This window comes from Trachinotus anak, unplaced genomic scaffold, assembly GCF_046630095.1.
Source record: "Trachinotus anak isolate AG129_WGS33_773 ecotype Australia unplaced genomic scaffold, CSIRO_AGI_Tana_v1 ptg000016l, whole genome shotgun sequence".
NCBI lineage: Eukaryota > Metazoa > Chordata > Actinopteri > Carangiformes > Carangidae > Trachinotus > Trachinotus anak.
The window spans coordinates 23,004,652-23,028,224 of NW_027273867.1; the positions used below are offsets into that span (position 1 = coordinate 23,004,652).

Genomic DNA, 23,573 nt, shown 5'->3' on the forward strand with positions numbered 1-23,573 from the left:
GCTTTTTACTCCAATTTTTTACAAATGACTCCAGTTCACATTACATTTTATTTGTCGTTTAAATTTGTTTTCAGTTATAGGAAAGTTTCAACAATATTTTATATGTAAAATGTGTTCATTGTGTGCTCTGCCTGTCAATTTAAAGGTCCCATATTTTACACTTTTCCAGTGTTTTATTTGAAGTGTTGATATGAGAAAGATATATTTGTAGTTTTGGTGTAGTTTTACATCTCCTCTCTCAGGCTTCTCTCTGGAGCTCTAGTAACAACAGGTCAGTCAGCCAATCAGAGGAGAGGATCTGACCCTCTCCTCTGCAATAAGTAATCAAATCAGATTTCAGGTAAACACTTAGAGAAACAAAATCCTGCAAGGTTGAATGGTGGGCCCAGATGGGCGGGGCGGTGACTGCTTTGTTGTGACATCACAAAGTTCCAGAAGTCCTGACGGCTGGTTTTAAGGCTCAGTTTCTGAATACAGGCTGTGTGCATTTCTCTGTGGACTGAGGCTTTGATACTTTCACAGTATTAATATAGAACCTAGACCTGCTTTATAATCAAAAACACATGGACATCTACCTTTACAAGAAATGGGACCTTTAATTGTCAGTGTTTGAGTTAAATGAATTTGAAAGTTGAGGCAAAATTATAAAACAGGACATGACGAAATGTTCAGTGCCTAGTGGTGCTTCTGGTCTCTCTTTATGTCTGCTCACATTCACTGTTATCAGTTCTTTGCTTTATATAAAAAAAGGCAGTGGAGACAGTGAAAGACTGAAGATAAGTAAAACAAAAAATACAGGAGAGGAGAAGAGAAAATGAGAAAGTTGTAATTCTCCTGTTTGGCCATGAGATGGCAGTGTTGTGGCTGAATGCTCATCTCAGCAGCAGCAGCCTCCTGGCCATATTGTGTGGGCACCACAAGTGTATGAATGTGCGCGCACACACACACACACACACACACACACACATACACACACCAACACACACACACAGAGGGAGAGGGGGAAAAAAACACCAGAGAGGGAGAATGAGAGGAGAGAAATCACTGGAGGAAGGACAGACAGGAGAAAAGGGGAGGAAACAGCTGGTCCACAGCCACCATGCTCTCACCTCAGGGCGCTCTGTGACTGATGGACAGTTTTCATGACAAAAATATACACACAAGCTGACTGAGACAGGCCGTGCAGTTTCTGCTGCAAAATCATGTGTCATGATTTTAAAGCTGCACTGATTTCTGTGTTTTTCTCTGACTCTGCTGCTGTGAGAGAAATAATTGCAGCGTTGCCTTTGAAAAAAAAAAAAAAAAAAAAAAAAAAACACACACACAAGTATTGGAATAAACAACCAGCTTAAGTGTTGTCATTTTGTTATCTCAGAGGTGAAAATGACATCCATCGATTTCTGGGCTCAGTGAACTGTCGGATAGAAATATTTGACTATTTCTGACGGAGAACAGATTTTTATTCTCCTCTCAGAAGGTGCCAAACAATTACTGGTTGCTGAAATTACTTCTTGAAGTCCAAGACATGACAGATAAAAGAAACCCATGCAGGTGTCTTCGCCGTTCTTTTCTCTTCCAGTATTTTCTTAAAAAAAAAAAGAATAATACTCACACGTCGTTGTAAGATGCTGTTACCAAGTTATTTTCATTTAATTCATTAAAATGTTGTAAAATGTGAAGCTTTTTTCACACTTATAACAGTTAACAGTTAACAATAAGCCATCAAAATATGAACGTCACTTGTGAAAACAACATTTCCCTATATACTGTAATTTTTCATGACATGTGTAACGTCCAAAAAATCACATATGACTATATATAAAATGATTTATATCATGTGAAATGTTTTTTTAAGAGTAATTTTACATGTGAAATCAATATTTTCACATTTAAAATGCCAGAAAATCACATATTTCTACATTTGATTTTCTTTAACAATATATATATATTTAATTTAATAAAATAAATAACACAATGAAGATAATAGTGATATAATATATCAACTAAATAATATATAACAATAAAAATGAAATTAAAAAAAGAAAGAAAAATATGGGGTATTTAAAATTCTGATTCTATAGTTTGTGTGTTGATATGTAATTTTTGTTTGTGGGTGTTTATCAGCTCACCTACATTGTCCTTGTGTATGTGCGGCGCTGTATGTCTTTGTGTTTGTGTATGTGTGTGTATGTGTTCATCTCCATCTTGGCCCTGTGACTTTCCCATGACATCGTGTTTGTCACGACCGTCCAAGTGTCCACTCAGCAGTCCACCATGCTAAGCTAGCATCTGTGAGGTAAAGCTCCCTCATGCAAAAAAATGGAGGATGATGTCACCCTGTCTACTCGGAGACAGAGAGGGAGACTAACAAGCTCCACAAAAATCCCAACAACTACTTCATCAGCTGAACGCCCGACCCTGTGCTCGAGGTAACCGCCCGGAAACGTCACCCAGCTGTCCCGTGGCGAAATAAGGAGGTGACGCCACCCTGTTGGCTGCAGTGACTCTGCTTCCTCACAGGACTCTGATACAAATGAGACAAAAGATTTCACAGCTTCGGCTCGGCAACGTGACAGCAGAGAGTTTGTTTATTCATTCACCATCTCTGATACAAGAAGATGGATAACACTCTCTGAGAGATATTTTTCTTTGTCAGCCAGGATTAAATTCAGGCCTACAGTCAGCAGATCAATGGAGTCATGTGTTGGACGCATTCCGATGGTGGTAGTGCAAGTGATACTCCACCTAAAATCTATCAAATACTTGCCACTGTAGGCTTCAAAGGTGGCTGTGAAAAGTTTGTAGTTTGCTCTTTCCCTGAATAGCAACTGTGGTAAACCTGAATTCATGTCAGTTACAAGTGACTGTACTGAATGTACCACGTTGATGTTGAGCTCTTGAGACAGATGGCTTTGCTGGCAAAATGTTTCTTTTACAGCACAGTCATGTTTCACCTTAAAGGTCCCATAATGTATAAAGGTAGATGTCCACATCTTTTTTGATTAAAAAGCAGGTCCAGGTTCTATATTAATACTGTGAAAGTATCAAAGCCTCAGTCCACAGAGAAATGCACACAGCCTGTATTCAGACACTGAGCCTTAAAACCAGCCGTCAGGACTTCTGGAACTTTGTGATGTCACAGTAACTAATTGAGATAGTTTTTGGTGCATAAAATCACAAACATATCTTCTTAACAAATCTTCAAATAGAACAACAGAGAGGTGTAAAATATGGGACTTTTAAAGGGGCTATTTATAAGTTTTCTCTGCTGCCGAACGTGGTTTCTTGCTGGGAGCAGGTGGTGGTGATTGTCTCTTGACAAGAGCTTTGACCATCATTGCAGTTTACAAGACAAAAGGTTATAATATGCCCTTGGGCCTAGCTGGTTAGCATGCTAACTTCAGTAGAAGAAAAGACATAATAGAGACAATAGTTAACATTGGCATTGCTCTTCACCTCTGGAGACAGCTGTTGGTGAGTGAAAAGTGAAGTTTGATGCTGAACTTGAAACGTTTCTTCTAGCATGTAAACGGCTGCCAATGCTAACATTAGCCATGTAGCAATTACAAAAATTACAAATAGCTCCTTTGGCTTTTTTTTGGCCAGTGGATACTTCTATATACTCTCACAAATGTGTTTACAATATTTGGTTTGACAGTTGTGTTAACCAATAGGGAATATTGTTGTTTCTAACAACAGTTTCAGAGGCTATCTGCTGGTTTTGGAGACTAGTTTATTCCTGCAGATATCTTATGTCTTCTTTCGCAACTACATAGGCACCTGAGCAAAGTCCCCTTTCCACCAAACAGTTTGTGTGGACAAAATTATTTGGATGGATGTGCATTTGAAGAGGGCACTCTCTCTGTGTTTAATAGACTCCCATGTGGGTCTATAACAGAATAAGAGCAATCAAACATTTCATCCTGTAACTTTCCACTCAGCACTTGAAGCACTCAGATACGTGGCTGGAATAGAATTCGACTGCACTGAAGGTTCGTGTCCAGCCCATTTACTGCAGTGAAATTATGGGAGATTTTTTTGGCTCAGTCCAAAAAAGGTGTCAACCTGAAGAAAAACCAGCCTCCTTGTTAAAGACTTTCTGATTGAAATGTCAAACTACAACAAAGTCGATCTCAACACTGTTTGGTTTTAGTTGAAACTTTTTTTATTGAGAGCTTGCAGTGAAATACATCACTGCTGCCCTGCATCTTCCTCGGCAGAGAGCAATTATTCAGAATTAAATCCCATTCACTGTTCAGCCACCAGCAAAGGACAAGGTAAAGTCTGACAAGCTGTCAGCTGGGAAAAGGAGAGAAGAGCTGCTGAGGCTCCCGTCCGTTGAGCTGTCTTTTTTTATCATTAACCTTGAAGAATGTTGACTTTTATCAAGCTCACATCTCTTCTGCTCTGCTGCTTTTTAACACCTTATTTAAGCCGACAGGCGACGGAGGAGTTTGATCCTTTCACACCGGTCTTATACGATACTCAGACTTATTGCCAATTTCTGTAGTCCTGATGAATCAGGGGTCTGTGGCTTTCTCAAGGTCCCCGCAGCGGTGGTTGTTTTGGCAACAAAGCGCGCTCATCACTCAGACAACCAGGACTCGATCCAGCAAGTTTTCTTTTCTCATGCATGACCAACTCTGTCTCCTCCTGAATACGTTTCTGTTCCAGTCTGATTTACACTATACACTTCAGGAGAAACATAATTGCGGCCTGACAAAGTGCAACTCCCTAAACTGCACTGAAGTGATTAAAAGGATGTTGGACTGTGTGGCTGCAGACACTGACCACTGTTTCTGACATGTTGTTAGGTTTAGATTCCTCAAACAGTTTGGTTAAGGTTGGAGCAAGTTTGTTGTTTTGTTAATGACTGAAAAAGTCAATGTGCCCCATCTCATCCAGTGTAGCACATCAACAAATTCTGTCCAAGTGCTGAGTAACGATTAAAGGCACAAAAAGCCTCAACACTGCTAATGACCATTAGTTTCAAAAACAAATTGTTCTTTTGACCATGAAACTTTATGTCCATGCAAAATAAAAAAGGAACTGGGTATGAGACATGCATCTGCACACAATACTAATATTTTTCATCTTTTTTCAGTATTATTGGTTGAATAATAATCAACACCACAGTCTTTCATTAACCTAACCAATTGCTTTTTGTTGCATAAATGTAACCATATAAATGTTAATCATGCTTGAGTTTGCAGGCTGTGATAAAACCTGTCGACAGTGAACCAAACGTGGATGCAAATTATTTTTATTTTTTAATTAGACATTTATCAATCTAGTCTTTTGACTTGCAAATCATCGTTAATGCTCTAATGTTCTTCACATTTTGCACTGATGAAATTACATTTAACTTCATCATTGTGAGATTAGTTTAGCTTTTCAACTCTGCAAGGTCTTACAAACTCATCCATGCAGGCAAAGTATATATTGTGGTAATATAACGTGTGAATGGCTGTGATGTATTTTAATTATCGACACACAAAAAAGCTGAACTGCTCAAAACTGTTGGTGTTACTGCGAAACATAAAAGAAACTTCTGGTGTAACACAATCCCAACAAAGTTTCAGGACAATTCGGTGAAAATGTGTTTGCAGAAACTGTAACCTCAGCAACTTCTTGAATCTCGGATGTGACGCCTCTCCAAAGCCTTTTTATCGGGAGAAGTTGGAACAAGTTTGAAGTCTACACCATCATCACAGCAAACTGTAAAGCTTGCAATTTAAAGTGAGGCGAGTCTGACCCGAGAGCAGCCTGGGAGAGTTCACGGTCGGGTTTAATCACTTGATCATAAACCTTTGCAGGATATCCAGCCAAAAGGCTGAAAAATATTCCTCAGTGGAGCTGCATCTGTCCTATTAGCTGGCTGGAGCTCACTCGATTTTACTTCTGGCATAACTTTCCAGCTCGCATCAAATTTGGTTTCGCAAAAAAAAAGAGTTTTTATTCTCTGCAGACCCTCCTCACACAGATTTACTGACAGTTTCATGCTGAGGTTCAACTCCCAAGCTGCTTCGCAATGACTACAAGACACAGGAGAATAATTTGAAAATATGGAAACAAACCGTGACAGGAAAAGCCTGGAGTCTGTGGTTGTTCTACAAGAGTATAAAATTAGTGTTCTGCTAGTTTTTGATTTGTTTGCAAACCTTGTTTCCCTGCACAACAACAAGGCCTGTGTGAAGTGAGGACTGTTGCACCTCAGGAACAACAGTTTCTGTGCAGGATTTTGTCTTTTATGACTTCCACCTTCAAACTGAGCACAGAAAACACCCTCACACTCTCAGTCTTTGTGGTGTTTGTCGTGTGCATGTTCCTGCGTCTGCACTTCACCTGACAGTATGAAGAATATTCCAGAGACGAAGGCGAGGATGGTGCGCTGTGGCCGGATGTGTCCGATGTTGCTGATGACGAAGGCGGTGAAGACGAAGAGCAGGGAGATCATGGGGAAGGGAGTGGCGGTCCGGACCATTTCTGGAGGACAGGGAGGATGATGGGAGAGAACAGACGTGATTAAAATCGGATCACGCAGAGATTTGCAGGAGAGAAATTTTTATGAGAACATAACAGGGCTGCAGCTATTGATTATTTCAGTATAATCCATCGATTAGTAGAGTAATCGGAGAAGAACTACTTTTGTCTTATTAAAGTATAAGATGTAAGAAAACAATAAACTATGAACAACTAACTGGTTCCTTTTTATGAAATTTACAATTTTTATTGCTGTCACTGCATCAAAATTATCTGTCAAAACTAAACCCAGCTCATTCTCTCTCCTGTGTCTGTGTTCATGTGATGACATCGTCCCGAACAGAAAGACAAACTCGTCTGCCAGTGTAACAGGAGACAGTCGCCTTTTTTAGTGGGTTTACTTGAATTTTAAAAAAAAACAAAACTTTGGTGTAAAATGGTTTGAGAGTGAAAAATCTCCAGAGCAGCTCTGTCACTGCCTTCTGCTTAAAAAATGATACTAACCATCTGCCGATTTATCATGAAACCGGCAACTGTTTCACTACCGTGCCGTCATGTGGATTAAATGAAGCTGCGATGCGAAGAGTTCATCTCGATGAATTTTATGAAATCAAGTTAATCGTGTTTCAGCCCTTGTACATAAATTAAAAAAGAGTGAAAGATGAGCTGTAGACCGGTTCCAAAATCTCATTAAACTTTTCCTCTTGTAACAGTGACACATTTTCAACAACAAGTAAATGCAGAAAATTATACTACAGCAAATCCAAGACGGATATGCAAATGTACCCAAGTATCGTCTAAACCTCCACTGCACACTTACTTACAACCGGACATCTACTGGAGCTCACTCTGGGTTACTCAGTAATTTCTCCCACCGAGCCACTACAGTGTTATGATTTGTGCATCTACCTGAGGACATTTGTCTAGCATGAAATGGACCAAATGTCTTCCCCCCCAGTGTCTCCAACAAGAGACTGTGCTTTACTTCAAAGAGACAGAACAAACTGTGGAGGGAGGGGGGTGGGGGGGTGGGGGCACTTTGAAGGCAGTGTCAACATCTTAAATCATTAAAATGACTCAAAGACGAAATAGCTCCACGGGGAAATTCAGCTGCTTTCGACATTAATTTATTGTTTGACTCAAAAGAGAAAAAAAAAGTTATTTAAAAATAAATATGGTGCTGGGACTTTTGATAACATTTCATACAAACATAAAGTCAATTGATTACACAATATATAAAGTTTGTAATATTGTATTTACTTTGCTTTAAATATAAAAATAGCAGCTAACTGTGTGTTTCCTGATGAGCAGACACGTCTGATGTGACCTGATGAGTCAATCAGTGACACCTGATCCTAATGAAGTCTGACCTCCCCCTGAACTGATGTTCGTCGTAGATACAGACAAACTGGGAGATATAAAGAAATAAAGTTTTTCTAATGGTGTTGCAGGTTTTAGACACTGGCAACTCAACTTGAATAGTAGAAGATATATGAGTAATTATACAGTTTGGGAGGAACAGAAAGCCAAAAAAGAAAAATCTTACTGTCTCTTAGGTTGACAGTTAAAGCTGTTGATGTGTAAATTAACCTGTGTAGTTAGTTTTGATCAGTTTTCATTATCGTATTCACTTAAAAGCTTTAAAACTATGTAAAAAGGAACTGATGAAGGTTAAAATAGTTTAAAAGTCCTCAGTCTGTTTTGTTTTCTCCTTTCCACTATTAGCTTGACTGATTTTTTTCATCCTCAACAGTTTTTATTCTGTCAGAACTGGGTCTGTACAGTTTTTTAAAAAGACTTAAAGGAAATATTTTTGACAGAAATTTGCGACAGATCTGTTTACATGAACAAAAGAGTCACGATAATTGACTGAACAGTTTAACACTTTAAACACAGATTTTCCTTTAAATTACTTTAGGTTTGCAAAAACCAGTTTCCCACATTGTTCTATAATAAATAATTGAATTCTTGAACCTGTATGATGCCTATTTAATTTCAGACACCATGTATTGTTTAAATGAAATAGAAATATAATCACTATATTTCATTCCCCAAATTCAACATAATTCATATTTTTGTAAACTTCCATAATTGAAAATAAGATTATATAGATTTCAACACAACTTGGCTTCACTTGACTGTAATGTGACCAAAGACATGGACATTTTATACAATAAGTGACTATTAAGGTTAAATTTGGAATAAATGGAAATAAAAGTACACGTCTACACTATCACAGATATTTGTTCTGTGTTTGTTGTATTTACTTGTTTCGCACGTTGCTGGTTCAGAAACAGTCTTTGATGGTAACAGCCATTTGCACAGCAGCAGCATTTATTCCAATAAAATACATAAAACATCATCATAAGTGATGAAATCTACTTTGTCCAAAACAGGTAGAGGTGAGAGTGAAAGTGAAATATTTCCACTGAATATGACTCAATGTAGATATGCAAGCATGTATCTGCGTATTTGATCTATAGATACTTGTGACTTACTGAGTATGTTGGCTGTATTTTCTGTCGTGATCTCTATCTCTGGCTCAGTGAAATATTCTGACGCCACACATCTTCCCTTCTCAGGTCCTGAGGGAGAGAAAAAAGGTGAAAAGAGTAAGAAAGAAAGAATGAAGTGATGATTGTGTGGAAGCTATCTGGGTCATCTCTGGGTCACAAACAATAGGGAAATATTTGCATATGGAAATAAAACGAGAGAAAATAAAAAACACAGACACACAGAGGTTAAAAACACAGAGTGAGAGCAGACAGGAGGCCAAGGCTGAGTGACAGGAGAGACAAACAAAGAGATCTAGAGAGAGAGAACGAATAATAAGAGAGGTGAGAGAGGGTAGAGAGACCCCGAAAAGAGAAGATGGAAAAAAGCTAAACAGGAAAGCAGAGAAATGGAAGCGAGAGGGAAAGTGAATTAGAGGTGGAGACAGATGGAGGGCAGGAGGTTCAGGGGAAAACAAGGTCTGAGCTGAGAGAGAGAGGAGCTGAATACAGACACGACGATTAACCTCAGACTGTAGGCACAGAGAGAGAGGACACACACACACACACACACACACACACACACACACACACAATACACAAAACACAAAACACAAAACAGACATGAAAATATCTCAACAGAATCATGCATTCATGGACAGACAAACATCTCCTGCTTCCACAAACACACAGACTCAGGATGTTTCTCAGACCTGTTTGAATTTAACAAGGTACCTGAGGATTGAACCCATATCCTCAAAATTTCAAAACAGTCCTCTGACACCCTGAACTGAGACTTTGCATCATGGTGGCCAAGTGGAAAGACACTGGAGTAACAGGACCACACTGATGATTTGAGGTTGTGGGTTTAATCCTCAAGAGCCAAACATCTCAGGGAATAAGAGGACAACTCTGGAGCACTGAGGTCTTGGGTTCATGTCTCAGTGAATTTCGAAGTCCAGCACCAAAGTAAACATTCAAAGGTTCAAGGAAATAAGGATCTGACCAAATGGCTCATGGTGCTCAAGGACTGTTTGGAGAGTTTAAGGTTCTGGGTTCACTCCTGAGGGAATTTTAAAGTCTTGCACCCGAAGTGAAAACTGGAAAGTGCTCAGAGAGAAGCTCCCTCCCCTCGGACTCACCCTGACTTCCACAGAGATTGACGTAGGGGGTTATGCAGCATGCATTGCAGTATGCAGCATGACGGACAGTTTTCAGAGATGCCTGTGTCTAAAGTATAATTTTACTATATGTAGTAATGGTGCCGCACTGTGTCTCTGCAGTGCTGTGAGGTCTGTGAGGTCCACTGCTAGACAGGCTCACACACACACACACACACACACACACACACACACACACACACACACACACACACACATGCACACACATACAGCCACACAGACACAGTTGTTCCAAATGCCACCAGCGTTTCCCTCCTCTGACCTTTTGTGCCAGGCGTCTGACAACAGGGAAACACAAATATGGCCGCCTCCCCAGAGCAACGCCTTCATGACCCGAAACACAGAGACAGCTACTGCAATAAGGACAGTTATTTGTATCTGTGGTGTCCACCCCAGTGTGTGTGTCTGCGTGTGTACATGAATGAACAGTTGCTGGAGCATCATGATCTTTAAAGGCAAAATTCAACAGGAGGTGACTCACTTCCCTCATGATTCATATACTCTCCTTTAAAAACATATGAAAAAAATACACTTAAATCATATTACTTGTGATGGGGGTTGTAGATTTGGGTTGTAATGGTCATGTGAGTGACAGTTTAATCCCAGACTTATCATCACCATATTGAAAGTAGGAAAGTGAAAACTGCTCTCCTGTTTCATATTCCTGTGTTTTGTCGACCCGTCCACCCCAACCTCCTCCTGACGTGGACTTTGTTGCTTTATAAACTACGTCTCTGCACTTTTCCCTTTGCTCCTGTCATAATTACTACAACAACTAGATGTTGCCAAGCAACAAAACCTAACCCTGGGTCATAATAACCTGCTGCACAGATGACCTATGGGCTTGTTTTTTCACAGAAGGACAGTTTCCAAATTAAATTTGTATGAAAAACTATGAGAAATTAACAAACAGAAAAGCACAGTAAAGAACTTAAAATGCCAACAAATGTGAAACATCCTAACATCATGAAACTGTAACCGACCTGCTACAAAGCAGACCCTCCACAGGCCAGAGTGCAGCGCCATCTTGACCTCGGTGGTCTGGTTCTGCTGCAGGACGATGCCCTCCTCCATCAGCAGCCAGTAGTCTGTTGACACGGCGACGCCCACCAACAGCAAACCACAGGCCCCGAAGACTGACGAGAGCAGCGTCAGAGCCCTCGTGCTAAACGAACTCATCTGTGGAGAAGAAGAGAGCGCTCACGCTGATCATGTTTAGACAAAGAAGAAGAGGAGAAAACATTTCAATAATTTCTCTAATAAAAATAAATAAACCAAAGAGGCAGGAGACATGAACAACAGAACAGGGGACAATTTCAGTTTGTGAATTTAAGGATTTGAGAGTCGGATGATTTGAAAAACAAGAAACATGAAAAAGAAGAGGTGACCCGAGGTCAGAAAAGATTGATTTAATCTTTCGATTTTTAAATTTTTAAATATTCACAAGCAGAGCAGGGAGGTATGGAAACGAGGGAGAGGAATCTCTGAGTTTAATCTGTCTCGACTTTCATTGACTCCAGCTGTTAAATATGTATGTAACACTGGACAGGAGAGGAGATGGAAGGACGAGGGGAGGGGAGGGGAGAACAACCATGGATGGATCGAACAGTTTTCATGTTGAAAATATCTAACTCAGTTCAGTACCGACACAACGAACCAGTTCTCATCATCATGTTTCTTAAAGTGTGAGAGCCTTGAACAGCTCTTCAGACCAGTCCTGGAGTTTCAGTGTGTTTTTTTCTTAACACATCAGAGGACTGTGGCTGACAGCTTCAAGAAATAGTTTGAGAGGAAAAACCAGTCTGAGTTGAACACATGCTTCAAACCTGAGAGGTCAAACAATTCTGCAAGATGTAGAGTCTTCAAATAAAACCATCATGTAATGACAACTTGACCAAACTATGCACCATTATGGAGCGAAGGTTTGTTTTTCACCCACTTATTGAAGAAGAGGAGAGCGAAGATATGAACATCGACTGCGAGGGTGAACCCTGCAGAAATAGATTCACACGAGAAGAACAAATCAGATACAAACAACAAAAATGCTCTTTTACACAGAAGAGGAAGAATTTACCTTAATCCTCAACTGAAGCCCTGTTAGCTCATGAATGTCACTCTTGGGAATCACAGGTAAATTTACCATTATATCAAAAAGAAAAGAAAAAAGAAAAATAAAAAGTTTAGTCATGTTTGCACCCTGATCAAAGCTAAATCTGATGCAGGTATTTATCAGTAATCAATCCTCTTTTGACAAAAACGAAAAGAATCTACAAAAATGACAAGGCATCTTGTTTATAGTCAAACCAGTGTGTTACCCAGAGAAAACATTCTGTAACAAGAGAAAAAAAATTTACCAATATATTGATTTTGGCCTTTATCACGACACAGCCACACGTCTGTGGAGATCATCTCATCAGGTTTGTCTGGCTTCCAGGGAACCTGCAGTGCAGTTTAACACTCACTAGGTGGCAGACATGCTGCCTCTGCCATGCATCATTTCAGCGGCTGACACGCTGAGAGACATCATCTCTCTCGTGCACACACAAATACAAACACACACTCACAGACACACACTCACAGACACACACAGAGACTCATCCATCCAGTCAAAATGGAGGTCACATTCCCCATGCTGTGGTTTGTGTCGGTGAGGCAGACGTGAAGCATCATGGACTCCAACAACTGTAAACACAAACTGCTGCTCTGCTCAAACACAGGGGCAAAACCAAACACTGCCCCCCCCCGAATCCAAAAACTCTTCTCTCAGACCATCACTGAGGTCTGACTCTAAGTAAACTACTGTTACATCACTATAACTTGACAGTCTCAGGCACCACCTGCAGCTCACAGTGCAAACTAGTATTTAAAGCTGTAGTTGATCTATAATGCAGTTCAATAAAACATGACTAAAGTTTGTCTGCAGCTCTGCCATGAAACAAGATGCACAGAGACGAGTGAACAGTTTGAGCTGTTGGTGTACGAGCTCTGTTACACGACACAACAAAAAGGTGTCAAATTAAAAATGAAAATATCGATGTCAGTGTTTGTGTCAACGCTGAGTTGTGAGTTGTGCGTAGCTGTTTGTGTTTTGTGTTATTTATGAATTAACTTTATTGCTGAAAGTATGAGAACAGTTGAGAGCTTTACAGAATCCCATGATGTGATGTTTTTAGCAGAGATTTTATCTTCTTCGCTGTCTATTTCTGTCGAAAGGAAATATTAATACACATCTTTTTACAGTAACATTACTTTCTCTTTCAAGTCCGTTTTTGTACATGCAATGATCATTTGTTTTAAAATATTGTTCAGCATTTTTTGCATGAATTGTGTTATAGAGATTTTTTAAATTGTTGTTATTATTATGATAAAACACAATGTTGTTACAATTCTTTATCCAATTATTTATCTGTTGATCTCCAGGCAGCCACACTTTCGAATTGTCTAAGATCATGAATCCTAAGTTGCATATTTATGTCCAGAATTTGTTCAGACTCCATTCAGCTGATCTTAAAAAAAGATAACCAGCAAAACAGTCATGTGACTAATTTTACATTTTAAAAACCTCCAAATGGAGAACAGAGGGCAACTTGCTGACTTGAACTGAACTCCATGGGAGAAAAGCCAGATCTGGATGTAACTTTGGAAAGAAGCAAATCTGCTGAAACAGAAATTTTTGAGTTTAAGGACACATCTTGAATGTTTGCTGTGCATTCACTAATTTTCTCTGTGGTCCTAATAATTCTCCCTTTGCACAGCAATTTGCATTTCAATAAAAATGTAAAGCATATATCTTTTTTTTTTTTTTACATTGGCCTCTATGAGAAGGATATTTACAGTATTCCTAATAATAAATAACATTCCAAACAGGATGTTGAAGGTGGTTCAGTGCTCTTAAAATGTTGTTTACAAGGCTGAGAAAGAAAGAAGCAGATAAGCGAGCAGCACAGAGCAAAATGAAGTCAGCCGACAATATCAGAGCTGAGCAGATAAGAAGCAGAAAGGAAGCCGCTTTCAGGCAGGAGGAGAGTGAGGAGTGACCTCATCACTCAGGCACGACGCTGCAGAGCACATTCAGCGGTGTCGGGGAGGATTCGCTCACTCAGACATGAGTCACCTGTTACAAATATTTGATATGGTAAAACACTGCTCGCCTCCGGTGAACTGCCACTCGCCTCGGGTGAACCAATCAGATTATCCCCCTGCAGAGATGGTGGCAGAGACGCAGGTGTGTGTGCAAGGGCATCACGTGTGCACATGTGAGTGTATAGATAAACACATTTGAAAAGAAGCATACATATGCCACATGTACAAACACACACTGGCCCTGACTTTAGCTCTCTAAAGGTCATTAAAGGTCCCATATTGTTTCTGATTATACAGCAGGTCTAGGTTCTATATTAATATTGTGAAAGTATCAAAGCCTCAGTCCACAGAGAAATGCACACAGCCTGTATTCAGAAACTGAGCCTTAAAACCAGCCGTCAGGACTTCTGGAACTTTGTGATGTCACAACAAAGCAGTCACCGCTCTCAGCCACGCCCCAAGCCCCGCCCATCTGGACCCACCATCCAACTTTGCAGGATTTTGTTTTTCTGAGTTTTTACCTGAAATCTGTTCCATCTTTATTCAATCACTCAGAAACCAATCAGCCAATCAGAAGACAGGCTCAGATCCTCTCTTCTGATTGGCTGACTGATATGTTGTTACTAGAGCTCCAGAGATAAGCCTGAGAGAGGAGATGTAAAACTACACTGAGATGGTTTTTAGTTCTAAAAACAACAAATATATCTTCTGATGAATATCAACACAGGAGAGGTGTGAAATATGGGACCTTTAAAACAGTTTGGCCTGTGGGTATGACCTCCAAAAAGATCTCATACAGTACATAGCCTTCTTACATGTTTTAAAAATGTATGACCACAAGCTCAACTATATGTGTTTGTCAGACAGTGCAACTTGTGTTATCTTTTAAAGCAACACATGCATTTTAAAGCAGGGATCAATACACATCCCATAAATATATCCAAACTGCAGCAGAATACACAGTCAGAGGGTTATAACTTAGCCTGGTGTAAAAGTTTACAGGAGGAATTAGTAGTGTGACTTTCTCCTGTCAAACATCACAGCATCACTGAATAGACGTCCAACACTTCAGTAGAAGTCAGCGCCTCAGAAAGTCACATCTCCTGAGTGAGACAAAGGTGATTTGTGCTTGGCTCGTGTAAATAAGCATCAGTCTTAGTGATGGAAATGTCAGGCCCAACATGAGAGGCAGTCAGACGCTCAACACTGCTGAGTCAAAACACACAAATCCATCTACTTAGAACAGAGGAGAGGGAGCTGAGGACCTGCAGGCCGCAGATAACTGTCTCACCCTGTGGGCTTTCAGATGGCTTCATTTATGCCGTTTCACTTTCTGTTGACTAAAACATAGACAATATGAAGATTTCCAGACTTAAGGCAGGGCGCTGCAGATGAAGATGGTTGTTTTGTTTGGTCTGGTAATTTGTGAGATCTAAATGTTTGCTCATGTAGCTGCTGTAGCTCTTTGAAATGCACAAACTGTACTGTCCTAAAGGCAAAGAGCGGTATTTACAGAAGCAGCGGCTTTGAGAAGAAAAGGGTTTAAAACTTTCAGGCTGACTGCGGCGCACACAGGCTGTAACGTTTTCATTTTCTGCGTTTTAAAAACGCCTTTTGTTGAAGCCCAAACGAATCAGTGCCACATAATCCACATAATACCTACATAATGCAGATACCACACTTGATGATGGATGATTTTCAGGGAATGGAAGAAAAACTAAAATCTGAATCTATTTATTTAGCTTCCTTGCTCATTTTAACTAGCTTGTTTAAGCATTATTTCTTTATATATCATTTTAAAGGCATCGTAACAAGACAACATGTATACATTCCACAAACCTAGAGTCACAAGCTGAGATGCTAGTTACTGCTAATCCACTAAAATATCTACATTTTGCAGATGTTTAGTTATGCTAAGCCTGTTAAACTAGGGTTAGATTTATCCTAGGTAGTGTCTGGTTTAGTGGATTAAAAAAATTGAGTCACCAAAATTTTGTTTAATCAAAAAGGACATTTACAGATAACAGCTGGGTAAGTAAGTAAAAGCAGTTTTTTTCTTTAGCTAACGCTAACAGTGTCTAGCTCAATGACTTATTTTACCTTGATATAATGCTCTTGCTTAAGCTGACGAAAAAACAATGATTCTTTGTTTCATGTCATTAAAAACTAATGAAAAAATACTTATGAATATTATATTCTATTTCTGGCAATAGATGCCACTAAATCCTACACACTGAGCCTTGAAATATAATTTTTCTATTTATCAAAACTCAACATTTCATTTCAACATTCATGTTGACATGATTTCATGTTGTTAGTTTTTGGCAGTTTGGCTTTGCTTTAATATTTTCTACATGTGAAGAACCATATTAATTGTAAAATAAGTCCACAAATGTTTTGGCTTCTGGTGAATGTGTTCTGGACACATTCATGCTCTGCACACGGATTTTTTTTCTTTAACTGTGACTTTAAAAACTACAGAGAGACGAAAGCCTGGAGAAAATGTGGGTTTAGAGGACAAGAACTGTTGTGATGGGTCAGTGCAGTAGATAGTTCTTGCACATCCGCACAAACACACACACACACACACACACACACACACACACACACACACACACACACAGATACATGCACAAATGAAACCAGGGCTGTGTTTGCTGAGATAGCTGACAACAAATGGGCTGGGATCAGGTTGTCTTTGTAGTTTAAGCCCTGAGAATATAACCACAATTCCCAGGTTGCGCCAGCCACTAACTAACTCTGTGTGTGTGCAGGGAGAATCCAGGAGCAGGGGCGATGTAATGAATTACAGATGAATGGAGCAGTGATGCTTAGGAGCAAACAGTCAGAGGTAATGATGTGGGGAGGAAGGAGTGAGGGAAGGTGAAAGAAGAAAACAGAGAAAGTAAAAGGGAAGAAGAGGAGTATGGGAGAGAAGGTGGATGCTTATGAGGAAGGATGTAGGAGGTGAGGGAAATGAGAAAGTGAAGGAGTGGAGGAGAAGAGGGGATGAAAGGTAGGATGCCAAAAAGGATGATAGAATGAGACAGAGGGGAAGGACAGATAAGAGTTTGCAAGTAAGGGTCAGAGACAGAGAACAAGGGAGGAATGAGGAAAAAATTGAGAAACAAAGAAAGTGAAAGAAAGAGGGGGAAGAGAAGGTATGAAGGAAAGGACATGGTTGGGATGGAAGGAAAGAATAAGGGTAGAAGGGAGAGAGAATAGAAAGAGAAAAGAGAATATATAGTTGAGGGAAGGTGAAAAAAGTCAAAGGAAGGGGGGTGAAAGCAGGGAGAAAGGAGAAAATGGGAAGAAGAAGGTTTAGAAGAATGAAGAAAGGTCTGTGAGGAGCTTGATTAAGGACTGATTAAAGGAAAGTCTGAGGGAGATAATTAATTCATTTCAGTGCTGACAGAGATTAAGATGGAATTTTCTTTTCAGCAAATGAAAAAGGAATGTGTTGCCACTAGTAACTGTGGTGCAAATTTCTTACAAGAGTACATAATACAAAAGAGCAGAACTCTTTAGCTTCTGTGTAATACGACATAGTTTAGTTTAGATTGTCCTCTGTTTACACGTCTTTTCTGGAGGAGCAGAAGTAAATAAATCCACATTGCTCCTCAGTATAAAGATCAGTGTAGAAACATGTGACTGCAGGAACATTAGCTTTAGTCCAACAGTGAGCAGCAGACTCAGGAGCTGTCCACCACTGTGGTGCTGAAATCCTCACAACAGCCCACCGCTCAGATTCCCCTCCTCCCTCTCCTCACTCACTCATTTCCTTTCTCTTTCTTTCTACCACGGCCAGATATGCCACCCTCCCCAACCCCCTCTTTAAGCTGCCTGACTGGGTAACTATTTTATTTCTGCTTTCAAACTAGAAAGACTAGAAAGACCAGTTCTTAACGGGGACAGTGTCATTGGCATCCTGTCTCCTACTCAATGCTGTGTTTTTTTTTCTTGTGAAAACATATGAACAGAAGGTCAGAGGTCAAAGATCAGCTGTAATGCCCTAACTATTCTTCTTGCTCAAGGGCACTTCAACTGATTTCATTTATTCTTGTCATCTCGTCATATCAGCTTCTGAGTACTTGTCTGTTTTTTCCTCCATTAGCTGAATATGTAAAGTCATTCAGTGCGCCATTTTATAATCACAGACCTGAGGCACTGTTAGCCAGTCAGCTGTGGCCCTTAAGCACAGTTTCTAAAAGTAAAAATGAACACTGCAAAGGGTTAAATTTTATCCACAGGCCAGCTTCTTCATTACAAAGCAGCAGGCTCCACTCAGTACTCCCCAGCACAATTTAAATTTTTGCTCGGTTTCTTTATTAATTCTGTTTAATTTTATTGGAGGCTTAGAAGCATCCTCAATGAAGTCCAACTTAATGAATGAGTGTGCCTTGCTAATTAAGGCATTAAAGCAGGGTTGTCAGTGTAGGAGTGATAATAAGTTCCCTTAATCAGGAGCTTTGTACATATGAATTAATTTCCGGAAATAGGCCATTTACTTAATAAAGAGCCCATTGTGTTGTATAGTCTGAGAGATGGTTTTTATCTACTATCAACAAGCCTCTTCATTGGTGATTATTCTGTTGTGTTTGTGGTGGTAATTGTGCATCTTACTTCATATAGAAAGCCACAGTTTTCACCCTGACTGAGGCCCACAAACAAGATGGACTGAGCTAAACCTGTAATCAGATGAAAATGTAATAATAACAAGGGTTTAATATGGGATATAAAGAATGAGGACACATTAAAAAGTGGTGAATGAGTCATTGTGAGAAAAAGATTGCTGTATAACTTTTACCTCAAAGTCTGTAAAAAACTAAACTTTCAAAATTTAAAAGCTTAGAAAACTTTCTCATTCTGCTTCTTACTATTGGTAAAGTGATCCCTTCTGCCAAATTCAGAACGGTTCTTTTTTGTGCATGAGTTCTTCTCACTGGTTGGAATAAGGTGACATTACATAGGCCTACATCTGTGCACCAATCAGGATCAAGCCATTTTTGAATCGGAATCTGTTGAAAGTTGCTGCATGGTTTGGTCACTGGCTAGCTGGTTAAGCGTGCTAACTTCAGTAGAAGAAAAAATGTGATAGAGACCAGAGTTAACATTGTCATTGCTTTCCACCACTGGAGACAGCTCTTGATGAATAAAGAGCTATATAGCAAAAGCAAAACTTAGAAATGGCTCCTTCAAATTAAAGTTGTATTAAATTTGTTTGAATAATGTATTCACAGGTTTTCATTTTAACTAAAGATGAATGGTGTGTCAAATTACATTGAAGGCATATTATTCCAGCAATTAAGATTAACGGAGCTCTAACAATGGGCTGTAGCTACCATTTACCAAGGCCGTGTCCTAAATTATTCTTGATTAGATTTCTTTATAAAAAAGCTAAATTTTTTTTTATAATTTTAGTATTCTCCATTTGAATTACATGACAGACAATTAGAAACAACATTTAGACCAAATTTAGAGAGATACAAATATGAAAATAACAATAAATAAATAGAGATTAAACAGTGAAATGAGATGATAAAATGTGATTTAAAAAAAACAACAAAATAAAAAACTTTTTTGTGGGTAGTCAAAATTTTCTTGGGTATAGGTGCAGATGTGTTAATAGATATTCTCATGACATCATAACTTATGTAATTACAATTTTACCAGAAGCAAATATAATAATATAATAATGTGTAAAATGTCACAGAACGCGACATTTTCCCAGCACTGTTTTCTGTACTGGAAAAACCCTAAGGAAAACCAATCTGAATCACTATGTAGTACTGATTGCAGACTTGGCTCCCACAATTAAGAGGTTGGTGAAGAAATAAAAAAACAAGGGAATCGGATGAAAGAGAGATGAAAGACTGCAGCAACGGCGGGTCAGTGTGGAGCAGGGCAAAGCAACTGCTGAGCACCACGAAACTACATGTCCCATGGTGCCGGGCATGGCTCCACAGATGGCGTTCCCAGGTTAGCTTGCTATCGTTGGGGTGGAGGGATGGAGGGTTGCTTTCTGTTGAGAAGGCAATATGTCCCTCTGTCAGCAGCGAGAGGCTTGTGCCAACTGGCAGGGAAAGAGATGGATATTTAAAGATGGGAAGACTGGAGGACAAGATGGGGAGAGGAGGTGATGGAAGGAAGGACAGAGGGAACAAACAAAGGGCGAATTGAGGTCACATGTATCCATCCAAAGTTTAGGCTAAACCCTAAAAGCAGTTAGCCTGAAGAAATGACCAAAGAAAGCATGAAACAGCATGGACGACATGGCTGAAGGAGGAAGTAAGTGCTATTCAAGAAAAATTTGCTCCTAAAATACCAAAAACAACTTATCTTTTCAAATACAGCATCAAAATTCTCTAGATGAGACATTTCTAGGAATGATGCTGAACCATGTTCAAGTCTCTGGGAACTGCAAGAAGACTCTCATTTCTCAAAGCAGTACTTAAGACGATGAAAGCTTTGGGAAACAAACCCTCGTCTTGTAGTCTGAGCGACTGCTGGACTGATAAAGATAATTAGCTTATGCGGCGGGTAAGAAAACACACACACACACACACACACACACACACACACACACACACACTGGAGAAAATGAGGGAGGGCCTGCGAGAGACTGTTAATGTGCTGAGGAGAGGTAGATAAAGGAGAGGGAGAGATAAGGCGAGATACGGTGAGAGAATAACGAGGGAAGGGAGAAGAAAAGGGAAAGACAGCTTACAGGAAAAGACCTTGGCCCAAAAACTGAGGAAAGTCCTTGTTCCACACACACATACTTTATGTCACACCCACACATATGCACCAGGGCTGGCAGGCAGGCAGTGTTAAGTGTGACACATCCTACATGCCTGTGCCTGTGCAGAGCAACGCTCACAAAAAAACCCTCCACCAACCAGTCACACACACACACACACACACACATACATGTCTCCATTCACCTTCACTCAGTTTGAATGTTGTATAATTTGAATTTGAGGTCACATTCGGCTTTGACTGACCTGAAGGGGAACTGACCTTAACTGTGCATGATACAAACACTGAAAATGTATCTGATGGGTGGAAAGAACCCAGCATTTTTTTTTCCTCTTGACTGCTGCGATTTTTTTTTTTCTTGTTTGGGTTTTGATTCTCAGCTTGAACATGAAAGGAACTGACCCAGTGGCTGAATCTGGGCCAGGTTGCATAAAGACGGGGGTGGGTGGGTCAATCCCATAAACAAACCCACTTCATGCAGTGTCGGACCAGGTGTGCAAAGGAGAGAAAATCTGCCAGATTTCATCTTTTCTCTCAAACTCTTTTGTGTCTTTACTTTTGATGTTGTCAAAACTCACAGCTACTTTCATCAGTTCTTGTATCACCATGAATCCCACGGAGGACAGACTGTATGAAAGTGTCTTCCCTTATCCCCTTTTGTTGGATTAATTGTGTAGAGACAACAAAGACGCAAAAGACACAGCGCTTGGAGAGAGATTGGAAAGGCAGTGTGGTGCAGGCAAAAGGAGGCTATGAGAGCAGGCTTTTTGCCCAGGCTTCAAGTGTGGCTTCTCAGAGCAAAGAACAGCTTTGGTTTTTAGATGTGGTTGGATGACATTAACTAGTTCATGATACCAAACCTCTAATTGCAGCGAGTCCTTCAATCTTAAGAGCAAATCAGTTTGTCAATACCTTCTTCAAGAATTCGTATGAGCATTTTCTGATAACATTCATTCATACATTCTGCCACCTATATGGTTAGTCACCCAGAGGTCAGGTCTAACTGAAAACCAAATTAAGGTGCTGATAGGAGTAGAGAAACTCACAACCAACCAAATGACTGTATGAGTTTTTGTAATTCCTTTTATCTTGAGGTGGTCCTTAGAGCTCCTTGACCTTGACAGGACATGGCTACATGAGATTAAAAACAGAGCTGATGTCGATTCAGGTGTTTAGAAGCTCAGTGGTTGAGCCAACATGAATATCACTAAATCTGAAATCAGCAGTTATGTCTTTGAAGCACTTTGAAGTACTCTGAGTGACCCTGGTGGGGAATGAAACACTGACCATGCTACTGTCAGTGACTCACACCATTAATCAGCCGTTTAAACAACTTAAGTTAGTGTGTGATTCATTTCCCTTGACCTGAGTGAGCTGTACGCCAACTGACGATGATGACACTTCATAGTTCACACAACCATTGTACAAGTCTGCAAACATCTAATTCATATTTCAAATTTAATACAATTCATATTCAACTGTAGTTTAAACACAACTCTTAAAGGTAAACTCACTTAAACTTGTCCATACCTAATTCTACCTCAGGTTATGATATAATACATTTCACTTCTGTGAATTGTGAATTCACTCATCGTGAGAAAACCACAACAGTATTAATGTAGAGCAGGACAACAAGAGTTTTTCTTAACAATTAGAAGCCAAACTGGATTGTGCTTGTTCTTCTCAGGTGGATTTCTTTCCTGTTAGATTGTCAGAAGGCCGTTGTAAAATGGCAGCACTATGAAGACGGACACCATAGCAGCTGATTCTTCTGATCTCCATCTCTATAGTGAAGTGCATGTGCCCATAGTGGAAAGCATTACCTATCATGTTGATTTATGGTCGGCTGCTATCACCATTAATGCTAACTATCATCTTATACAACAACTTAAACGACTTAAACTCACTACTGGCTGCAAGCACCTTCATCAAAGGTCACTGAGCAAGGTCCTCCTCCCAGCCAGCCAAGTTCCCAATGTGCGATTACCAATCTCAATGGATTAAAATCTTTAATGCAGTCAGCTGAAAATTATTCAAACCATTGTGCACCAGAGGATTTCCTGTAAAAGGAGTTGTTTCTGCTGCATTGTCAATGTCATATGGAAGTTATCATACCTGTACATACCTTAATAACTGTAACCACAGTTATCAATACTGTGCACAACAACCTCTGAATGCAATAACGACTGGAATCATCATTTTTGTAAAAGCTCTGAAAGCCTACAACCAAATGTGTTTAAAAAGCAAACAAGCATGGAGTCCTCAATCTGCTTAACACTCAAGGCATCTGCACTGTATTTAATGCTATTCTGGTTAATGCAGCACAACAAACACTCATTACTGGTAACACTGACAATCCCCATCTTGAATATCTGATGGTTGAACTCTCTTGCAATTTGTAACCATGGAAATTTTCTGTCCCACATGACATGAATGCAGCATTAGAGCAGCAAATGCACTTATTACCCAAATGTATGAGTGACTTAAATACATTTGCTTTTACATATGAGGTATACGTCAACGCTCTAAAAACTGCGTGAAATTCTGATACAGTAGAGTTGTATTGCAGCATAGA

The 23,573-nt window shown here is 39.8% G+C and overlaps 1 protein-coding gene across 1 annotated transcript in view; it reads right to left on the minus strand.

Moving 5' to 3' along the window:
• The window catches only part of LOC139634419 (voltage-dependent calcium channel gamma-7 subunit-like), a 37,993-nt gene that overhangs the window by 12,891 nt on the left and 1,529 nt on the right, over positions 1 to 23,573 (minus strand). Inside the window, exons 2-4 of the mRNA XM_071500864.1 lie at positions 11,140 to 11,335; positions 8,982 to 9,068; positions 6,346 to 6,486 (exon numbers count right to left, since the gene is read on the minus strand). Of these exons, the coding sequence (XP_071356965.1) occupies positions 6,346 to 6,486; positions 8,982 to 9,068; positions 11,140 to 11,335 (424 nt within the window). The remainder of the gene's footprint in view (positions 1 to 6,345; positions 6,487 to 8,981; positions 9,069 to 11,139; positions 11,336 to 23,573) is intronic.